The sequence below is a fragment of the Rattus norvegicus genome, chromosome 1 (genome assembly GCF_036323735.1).
Source record: "Rattus norvegicus strain BN/NHsdMcwi chromosome 1, GRCr8, whole genome shotgun sequence".
NCBI lineage: Eukaryota > Metazoa > Chordata > Mammalia > Rodentia > Muridae > Rattus > Rattus norvegicus.
The window spans coordinates 82,854,138-82,865,052 of record NC_086019.1 but is presented as its reverse complement, the minus strand read 5'-3'; the positions used below and the strand labels follow the sequence as shown (position 1 = coordinate 82,865,052).

General features: G+C 39.5%; 1 protein-coding gene across 1 annotated transcript; it reads right to left on the bottom strand.

Annotated features, from left to right (window-relative positions):
• Positions 1–601: 601 nt before the first annotated feature.
• Positions 602–2,875, bottom strand: LOC120097724 (vomeronasal type-1 receptor 2-like). The gene has a single exon (XM_063280908.1). The coding sequence runs from the start codon at positions 1,948–1,950 to the stop codon at positions 994–996; it is 957 nt and encodes a 318-aa protein (XP_063136978.1). The 5' UTR covers positions 1,951–2,875; the 3' UTR covers positions 602–993.
• Between the last annotated feature and the right edge of the window lie 8,040 nt (positions 2,876–10,915).

Sequence of the window (10,915 nt, the reverse complement as noted above, 5' to 3'; positions counted from 1 at the left end):
TAACATATCAAAGGATTGCAGTCATGGCAAGATTGTTGAAAATGTTTTATTTGAATTCATTAGAAAAGTATGGATGATCAGATCCAGAATGATAAGTGCATATTCTTTTTCATATTTGGTTCCTGGTTCCAAATCCTCAGATCAAAAAGAGACCATCACAGAAAGCAAAAACTGACCACAGTGTTGTAGATATCAACAGATTGTGTGGAGCCCCACTCCAATGGCTACTTCTACACCAAAGTTCCTGCATCTATGGCCTAGGGAACATTGCAGAAGAGGAGGTAAAAAGATTTTAAGAGCCAGAATACCAGTAAGTTTGCCATGAAAGAGTCTCATCTACAAATGGCTATATAATCAAGATGGACACAATGACAATAACAATGGACAAATTAACTTGGGGGGATTCTCATGGAGGTACTGATCTTAGATAAAATGCAACTTAGGACTGCTTGAAGGAGAATTAGCATCTCCCAGGATGAACTCTTTTATTGGTTGTCCAATGCAGAGTGGTCATTATGTATGCAAACAACAGAAATAGATTTAGCATATGGTATATCTATATATTGGTGCATATACATATATACACACACATACACCTGTGTGTAACGATCATAATTGAGGGACAAAGTGCTATGAACTTAACAGTGTATGTGGGGGATGGAATAGGAGAGGGAAGGTTTAAGGGAAGGTTGTTGGGTGGGTCAGGAGGAAAGAAAAAGAGGTGGGTATATGATGTAATTCTATTTGGCACATGCCTTTAATCTCAGCATGTGGGAGGCAGAGGCCTATAGGTCTCTGTGAGTTCAAGGCAAACCCGGTCTACAAAGTGAGTTGAAGGACACCCAAGGCCACACAGATAAACCCTGTTTAAAAAAATCAAACCAAAGTAAAGCAAAGCAAAGCAAACCAAACCAGCTAGGTCTGCATTCAAATTCTTAATTCTATGAAAATTGTTAAGACATTGTTTTATTGCCTAGACGTGGGTGTTTCTGTTCAGTCATGGAGTGAACTTTGAAAACAGGTCATTCTCAGTACAGAAAATGAAGAAATGAATTGCAGAATAACTTTATTATTCTTCATGAGTAAAAAAGGGCAGATGGTTGGGTAGCATGTTGTCAAAAGTGAATTTACTGACTCCAGTTTTGGAATTTTTTCCTTTGCATAAAAGCCATAAAGAGTGACAGAGTTGTTCAACCAATAAATTAACACAAAGCAGCTAACCAGAGACAGGATGCTGTGGGTGGCTTTGCGCTCAGGAGATGTCTGGGAGGAAAGATTAGGGCTGCGGAGATGCTGGGCTCCCTTGCGGTGTCTGTAGAGGAAAATCACCATGTAGAGGCTGGCCCACATCATGATGGTCACATAGAAGAGATCATGAATAAGGATAATGCTAAAAAATGACCCTAAATTTTGGTTCCCAGGGTGCTTGTTTATACAATAACCATCTGAATATCCATAGCCAGCAAGAGTATTATTGGATTTGGCTACTACCATTGGAAGCATATATCCATAGATGAGTATGTTAATAAGCCAGGAGCAAAGTAAGGAAGAAAAAATCCATGTAGACAGTTTAGGCTTAAGCCAGGCCCACTTAGAAGTACTGGGAGTGATGGTGATGACTTGGAACGTGCTTAAAACACAGGTGCTGCAGATGGACAGACCCCGGCTGACTCTGAATGAAAACAAGACTGCCTTACAACCGATATCATCCAGAAAATTGGTTACTCCAAAGGATAACATGATATCTTTTGTCAATAGGAATATGATCAGCAAAATATTGACTATTGTCAGGTGAATACAAACTGAATCTATCAACTTCTTATAATAAGGCCTGAAGACAAAAGTGTATATATATAACAACAATAGTGCTGAGTTCCCTAGAACACCAAGACTGAACTGCAATATGAGAAAGATCTGGAAGATGGTGTCACCTGAAAGCATGATGTTCATGTGGGTCAGGTTTGTTAGGTCTAGAGTACCAAATGAATGAACTGTATTCAAAAAATATAAATGGTGTTTGTAGAAAAATATACTGCTCAGGAGCAGAGAGAATGGATGAAATGTCCAATTCTTTCCTTTCCTCTTCTACCTCCTCCTCCTCTTCTTTGTATCTTCTTTTGGTTTTTCAGGTCAGGGATTCTCTGTGTAGCCCTGTCTGGAACTTGCTGTGTAGACCAGGCTGGCCTCACACTCACAGAGATCCACCTAACTCTACCTCCCAAGTGCTGGGTTCAAGGTTGTGCACCACCACCAACTGGAGAAATGTAAAACTCATTTCAATGTTAGGTCCATAGATGACACTTTAGCAACTGCATTCCTGGGATTCTTGGCCATCTTAGGGGATAAAATAAAGTGTTGAGAATAATAAAGGGTCGAGTCCACCCAAACATCCTGAATTCTATTATTTCAGGCAGAAGGATATGTTGACCTACGTGAAAGCCAAATGTTCATGTTATGAGGGACTTAAAAATTATTTATACCAGGTATATGAGTGTTTTGCCTGCATGTCTGTACATTATATAAAAGCCTTGGAATCAAACACTGGATCTCTGTAAGAGCAGTTAATGGTCTTTAACTGTTGAGCCATCATTTCTATCTAGTAGTTAATATTATTTCTTTAACATTAAGTATCAATGTTTTCATGTTTACAGCAACATTTGCTTCTATCACATATGTAGTAATGTGTGTACATGACCTTTAGTGTTTGGACCGCACATACATTTCTGTCAGCATAGTGATTACTAAATTCTTATTCTTTCCCTGTGGGACTCTTTGCCTCTCATTCTACTCTACAGGTTACCCAGCACTATTCTGAGGCATTTCATTTGATTTTTATCTATTTACTTTGCTCACAACTTAGAGCTGAGCAGCTGATAGGCAGAACACAAAGGTCAGCATGAGAGACTACATATCCCACAGTATTCATCACATCTTCAGAGAAATGTGTTTTCTGCGATATTCAGTGACCAAAACTATCAGGCTGGTTCTGATTGATAAACCCACTCTGACAAAGATTTATATATTTTGTTATTGTGACATCTGAATTCTATTTCTATTTGAAGCTTCTTTTGTATTCATGGTACAGAAGTAGATTTCTTGGGACCACAGTTACACAGAGAATGACAATGACACAAGATTCCTGAACTGTGACCATGGACTTCACAACATTGTTATGCCACCCATGTTCTGTGGATTTTGGTGTATGTGTGTGGAGTTGTTGTATAACAACTTTAGACTTAATCCTGCACTGATATCCCTATTTTTGTTACCTGAAATGCAAGCGTTTATTCCTTGAAGGTTATCTGTGGATTCCTGAACAGTCTCTTTTTATCCTGACAAGATCTATTAGAATTTTCCCAATGTGCCTGTCTGAATTCTTCTTATACACTATAAATATGATATGGCATGAGTGCCAGGACATTCAAGATATTCTACATAAAGAGACCTACATTTGAACTACTTAAAGAATGAGTTATATAGGCACAATGCCTAAGAGTAAAAATATTAATTTTAAATTTTATATCAATATATTAAGATTTATACCAATGGAAACTTTAAACTTTTATCAATATATAAATTTTCCCCAATGTAAGAAAATATAACCTTAATTTCGTATCACAATTTAGAGATTTTTGCCAATGTAAAATTATGCCTATAAATTGTGTTGTTTAAGAGTAAGTTTAGTAATCTATTCCCACAACTCATTCAAGAATACAAGGCTAAGTGTCAGTCCTTTTAATAGATTCTGTAACAAACTGATTAAGATGATTAAGTAATACAAGTTAAAGATCAGATAATAAACTCATGGTAATGTAAGATTCTGATTTAATTATAATAAAATGTTTGCAATATTATTAAAAGAGTAAATAGCTAAGAGTAATCAATGTTTGACAATTTAGTTATGCTACATATGTAGATAGATGGTTTTCAAAAATGTCAAAGATCCACAAAACATGACATTTCTAATCACTTCATTATTAATAGATCTTTTGAGAAGGAGAAATGTCTGCTACTCACAGTATACCCATTCTACTTTAAAGAAAAAAGTAAATATCATTACCTCTACATAGTGTTGCTACAATTGTGACAAGCTAGCCACTGGGTAAAAAGTTCCCTAGTTAATCTACAGACAAAAAAATACTGTCCAGGAAAGGACACATGATTTATATCCAATATGATATAGTCAAGAACTTACCTCTGCCAAGACAGGATAAGATAGTCCTTCATAATTCCTGCTTTACTTAAAGTCTGTCATTTGTTTTAGGTCCAGAAGGCTAAACACAGATGCTTCAAAATTATAGGGATATAGGAGACTGTCCAGGCAGTCAGCTGTCTCTACAAACTGTTTAAGTTGGAAGCTATGTCTTTGTGTTTCCTACAAATTCAGCTAATGTTTAATCCCTTCTCAGATTTCTGATGCGGTTGAAAACTAGTTATAGACTCATAATCAAACTTAACTTATTTGCCATTAAAGAGGATGTTTTAGATTTAAAAGAATGGTTTTCAGATGGTGATACAAGTAAAAAAATCAACATAATTCAGACACAAAATATAAACTCATTAAGTTAGGAAAGATAATAGATTACTATATCTAAATGTACAGAATTGATAGACTAGATGTTAAGTGTATATCAGACCTTATAATTTATATTATTGTTATAGTTATGTTCAACTTATGTCTCAGAGAAAGGAACCTTTCTAAATGGGCAAAAATTGTAAAATGTAGTACTTTTGGCCTAATGCTGCTTGTATTATGTTAATTTGGGTCCACAGAATTGCTTGCCCAGAATCTGCATGTCCATATGTAAGACAGTGAGGGACCCTGCTCTCAGTTGGTTCTCCTTGTTTGTGTGCAGCCAATGGCTGGGAAGGGTAGTTTGTGGTCAGACTTCTAGGAATCCCAGGTTAGGAACAGAGAGGAAGGAGGAGGAAAATGGAGATCTGCCATGCAGGGAGGAGTTTAAAGGCACCAGGACTGAGAAGATGCAGGACAGAGAGCATAGGCACAATGTAGGATCCAGGGGTGAGCAGGATCCCAAGAGGGCTGTCTGACTGGGTTCATGCAAGCCAATATGGAGTATAGAGTTTATTAAGCAATAATTTGGAAATACTGGGGGAAGGTGGAATAGCCCCGTGGATGTTAGGAAGTAGTCCAGCCATTGAACTTTTAAGGCATATTAAAAATATGTGTGTGTGTGTGTGTGTGTGTGTGTGTGTGTGTATGTGTGTGTGGGCGCACGTGTGCGGGTGTGTGTGTCATTCAGGAACCCAGAACACTGGGGCAGATAGTGAGGAATGTGCTGCTGGAGGGATTGATTTGAGTAATTAATTAATTGGGTACTCTACAATACATTATATAATTAAACAAGACCCACCATCCTCTAAGCTTTGAAAACACATTTCATCTCTCCTGTTCCTTATGGATATTTTAGACTCATATTTATTTCTTTGGAATCACCAAGAGCTTCCCAAGTTTTATCCCAGATTGATGGTTACCCTCCTCACTCTTCATCAGAAATTTGTTTTTACTTATCCTTTTTCCTAGTTCTCTATCTATCTGTAGATGTACCAACTTTTCACACGTTTCATCCCTAGCATGGTCCTGAAAATTCCCTCCCACTAGTCATGTCTTTAGTATTTCTACTGCAAAGAATAAGAGGTCATGGATAAAATACCAGACTACCATCTGAATACAAATGGAAGAGCTTTAGTAAGGTTTCTTTTACATATGTAGGTGCCCTTGTATTTGGGGCATAGATATTTAGGATTGAGAGTTCATCTTGGTGGATTTTTCCTTTGATGAATATGAAGTGTCCTTCCTTATCTTTTTTTATGACTTTTAGTTGAAAATTGATTTTATTTGATATTAGAATGGCTACTCCAGCTTGCTTCTTCTGACCATTTGCTTGGAAAGTTGTTTTCCAGCCTTTCACTCTGAGGTAGTGTCTGTCTTTGTCTCTGAGGTGTGTTTCCTGTAGGCAGCAGAATGCAGGGTCCTCGTTGCGTATCCAGTTTGTTAATCTATTTCTTTTTATTGGGGAGTTGAGGCCATTGATGTTGAGAGATATTAAGGAATAGTGGTTATTGCTTCCCGTTATATTCATATTTGGATGTGAGGTTATGTTTGTGTGCTCTCATTCTCTTTGTTTTGTTGCCAAGACGATTAGTTTCTTGCTTCTTCTAGGGTATAGCTTGCCTCCTTATGTTGGGCTTTACCCTTTATTATCCTTTGTAGTGCTGGATTTGTAGAAAGATATTGTGTAAATTTGGTTTTGTCATGGAATATCTTGGTTTCTCCGTCTATGTTAATTGAGAGTTTTGCAGGATGCAGTAACCTGGGCTGGCATTTGTGTTCTCTTAGGGTCTGTATGACATCAGTCCAGGATCTTCTGGCCTTCATAGTTTCTGGCGAGAAGTCTGGTGTGATTCTGATAGGTCTCCCTTTATATGTTACTTGACCTTTTTCCCTTACTGCTTTTAATATTCTTTCTTTATTTTGTGCATTTGGTGTTTTGACTATTATGTGACGGGAGGTGTTTCTTTTCTGGTCCAATCTATTTGGAGTTCTGTAGGCATCTTGTATGCCTACGGGTATCTCTTTTTTTAGGTTAGGGAAGTTTTCTTCTATGATTTTGTTGAAGATATTTACTGGTCCTTTGAGCTGGGAGTCTTCACTCTCTTCTATACCTATTATCCTTAGGTTTGATCTTCTCATTGAGTCCTGGATTTCCTGTATGTTTTGGACCAGTAGCTTTTTCCGCTTTACATTATCTTTGACAGTTGAGTCAATGATTTCTATGGAATATTCTGCTCCTGAGATTCTCTCTTCCATCTCTTGAATTCTGTTGGTGAGGCTTGTATCTACAGTTCCTTGTCTCTTCTTTTGGTTTTCTATATCCAGGGTTGTTTCCATGTGTTCTTTCTTGATTGCTTCTATTTCCATTTTTAATTCCTTCAACTGTTTGATTGTGTTTTCCTGGAATTCTTTCAGGGATTTTTGCGATTCCTCTCTGTAGGCTTCTACTTGTTTATTAATGTTTTCCTGTGTTTCCCTAAGTGTGTTCATGTCTTTCTTGAAGTCCTCCAGCATCATGATCAAATATGATTTTGAAACTAGATCTTGCTTTTCTGGTGTGTTTGGATATTCCATGTGTGTTTTGGTGGGAGAATTGGGCTCCGATGATGGCATGTAGTCTTGGTTTCTGTTGCTTGGGTTCCAGCGCTTGCCTCTCGCCATCAGATTATCTCTAGTGTTACTTTGTTCTGCTATTTCTGACAGTGGATAGACTGTCCTATAAGCCTGTGTGTCAGGAGTGCTGTAGACCTGTTTTCCTCTCTTTCAGTCAGTTATGGGGACAGAGTGTTCTGCTTTCGGGCGTGTAGTTTTTCCTCTCTACAGGTCTTCAGCTGTTATTGTGGGCCTGTGTCTTGAGTTCACCAGGCAGCTTTCTTGCAGCAGACAAGTTGGTCTTACCTGTGGTCCCGAGGCTCAAGTTTGCTCGCGGGGTGCTGCCCAAGGGCTCTCTGCAGCGGCAGCAACCAGGAAGACCTGTGCCGCCCCTTCCGGGAGCTTCAGTGCACCAGGGTTCCAGATGGCCTTTGGTGTTTTCCTCTGGCGTCCGAGATGTATGTACAGAGAGCAGTCTCTTCTGGTTTCCCAGGCTTGTTTGCCTCTCTGAAGGTTCAGCTCTCCCTCCCTCCCTTTTCATTTCTGATTTTGTTAATTTGGACGCACTCTCTGTGTCCTCTCGTTAGTCTGGCTAAGGGTTTATCGATCTTGTTGATTTTCTCAAAGAACCAACTTTTGGTTCTGTTGGTCCTTTTTGTTTCTACTTGGTTGATTTCAGCTCTGAGTTTGATTATTTCCTGCCTTCTACTCCTCCTGGGTGTATTTGCTTCTTTTTGCTCTAGAGCTTTTAGGTGTGCTGTCAAGATGCTGACATATGCTCTTTCCTGTTTCTTTCTGCAGGCACTCAGCGCTATGAGTTTTACTCTTAGCACAGCTTTCATTGTGTCCCATAAGTTTGGGTATGTTGTATCTTCATTTTCATTAAATTCTAAAAAGTTTTTAATTTCTTTCTTTATTTCTTCCTTGACCAGGTTATCATTGAGTAGAGCATTGTTCAATTTCCAAGTATATGTGGGCATTCTTCCTTGATTGTTATTGAAGACCAGTTTTAGGCCGTGGTGGTCCGATAGCACGCATGGGATTATTTCTATCTTTCTGTACCTGTTGAGACCCGTTTTTTGACCAATTATATGGTCAATTTTGGAGAAAGTACCATGAGGAGCTGAGAAGAAGGTATATCCTTTTGCTTTAGGATAGAATGTTCTATAAATATCCGTTAAGTCCATTTGGTTCATGACTTCTCTTAGTCTGTCTACATCTCTGTTTAATTTCTGTTTCCATGATCTGTCCATTGATGAGAGTGGGGTGTTGAAATCTCCCACTATTATTGTGTGAGGTGCAATGTGTGTTTTGAGCTTTAGTAAGGTTTCTTTTACATATGTAGGTGCCCTTGTATTTGGGGCATAGATATTTAGGATTGAGAGTTCATCTTGGTGGATTTTTCCTTTGATGAATATGAAGTGTCCTTCCTTATCTTTTTTTATGACTTTTAGTTGAAAATTGATTTTATTTGATATTAGAATGGCTACTCCAGCTTGCTTCTTCTGACCATTTGCTTAGAAAATTGTTTTCCAGCCTTTCACTCTGAGGTAATGTCTGTCTTTGTCTGTGAGGTGTGTTTCCTGTAGGCAGCAGAATGCAGGGTCCTCGTTGCGTATCCAGTTTGTTAATCTATGTCTTTTTATTGGGGAGTTGAGGCCATTGATGTTGAGAGATATTAAGGAATAGTGATTCTTGCTTCCTGTTATATTCATATTTGGATGTGAGGTTATGTTTGTGTGCTTTCATTCTCTTTGTTTTGTTGCCAAGACGATTAGTTTCTTGCTTCTTCTAGGGTATAGCTTGCCTCCTTATGTTGGGCTTTACCCTTTATTATCCTTTGTAGTGCTGGATTTGTAGAAAGATATTGTGTAAATTTGGTTTTGTCATGGAATATCTTGGTTTCTCCATCTATGTTAATTGAGAGTTTTGCAGGATACAGTAACCTGGGCTGGCCTTTGTGTTCTCTTTGGGTCTGTATGACATCAGTCCAGGATCTTCTGGCCTTCATAGTTTCTGGTGAGAAGTCTGGTGTGATTCTGATAGGTCTGCCTTTATATGTTACTTGACCTTTTTCCCTTACTGCTTTTAATATTCTTTCTTTATTTTGTGCGTTTGGTGTTTTGACTATTATGTGACAGGAGGTGTTTATTTTCTGGTCCAATCTATTTGGAGTTCTGTCGGCTTCTTGTATGCCTATGGGTATCTCTTTTTTTAGGTTAGGGAAGTTTTCTTCTATGATTTTGTTGAAGATATTTACTGGTCCTTTGAGCTGGGAGTCTTCACTCTCTTCTATACCTATTATCCTTAGGTTTGATCTTCTCATTGAGTCCTGGATTTCCTGTATGTTTTGGACCAGTAGCTTTTTCTGCTTTACATTATCTTTGACAGTTGACTCAGTGATTTCTATGGAATCTTCTGCTCCTGAGATTCTCTCTTCCTTCTCTTGAATTCTGTTGGTGAAGCTTGTATCTACAGCTCCTTGTCTCTTCTTTTGGTTTTCTATATCCAGGGTTGTTTCCATGTGTTCTTTCTTGATTGCTTCTATTTCCATTTTTAATTCCTTCAACTGTTTGATTGTGTTTTCCTGGAATTCTTTCAGGGATTTTTGTGACTCCTCTCTATGGGCTTCTACTTGTTTATTTATGATTTCCTGATATTCTTTCAGGGATTTTTGTGTCTCCTCTCTATGGGCTTCTACTTGTTTATTTATGTTTTCCTGGAATTCTTTCAGGCATTTTTGCGATTCCTCTCTGTAGGCTTCTACTTGTTTATTAATGTTTTCCTTTGTTTCTCTAAGGGAGTTCTTCACGTCTTTCTTGAATTCCTCCAGCATCATGATCAAATATGATTTTTAAACTAGATCTTGCTTTTCTGGTGTGTTTGGACATTCCATGTTTATTTTGGTGGGAGAATTGGGCTCTGATGATGCCATGTAGTCTTGGTTTCTGTTGCTTGGGTTCCTGCGCTTGCCTCTCGCCATCAGATTATCTCTAGTGTTACTTTGTTCTGCTATTTCTGACAGTGGCTAGACTGTCCCTATAAGCCTGTGTGTCAGGAGTGCTGTAGACCTGTTTTACTGTTTTCTTTCAGCCAGTTATGGGGACAGAGTGTTCTGCTTTCGGGCGTGTAGTTTTTCCTCTCTACAGGTCTTCAGCTGTTCCTGTGGGCCTGTGTCTTGAGTTCACCAGGCAGGTCACTTGCAGCATACAAGTTGGTCTTACCTGTGGTCCCAAGGCTCAAGTTCGCTCGCGGGGTGCTGCCCAGGGGCTCTATGCGTCGGCAGCAACCAGGAAGACCTGTCCCACCCCTTCTGGGAGCTTCAGTGCACCAGGGTTCCAGATGGTCTTTGGCTTTTTCCTCTGGCGTCCGAGATGTGTGTGCAGAGAGCAGACTCTTCTGGTTTCCCAGGCTTGTCTGCCTCTCTGAAGGTTTAGCTCTCCCTCCCACGGGATTTGGGTGCAGAGAACTGTTTATCTGGTCTGTTTCCTTCAGGTTCCAGTGGTGTCTCAGGCAGGGGTCCTGCCGCTCCTGGGCCCTCCCCCACGGGAGCCCAGAGGCCTTATACAGTTTCCTCTTGGGCCAGGGATGTGGGCAGGGGTGGGCAGTGTTGGTGGTCTCTTCTGCTCTGCAGCCTCAGGAGTGCCCACCTGTCCAGGCGGTGAGGTCTCTTTCCCACGGTGTCTGGGAGCAGAGAGCTGCTGTGGGCCGGGATCCGCGGGTGTGGGACTTCCGGTAAACACAGGA

Coding starts and splice junctions, on each gene's coding strand:
- LOC120097724 (XM_063280908.1), bottom strand. CDS start 1,950: ATGAACATCATGCTTTCAGGTGACACCATCTTCCAGATCTTTCTCATA.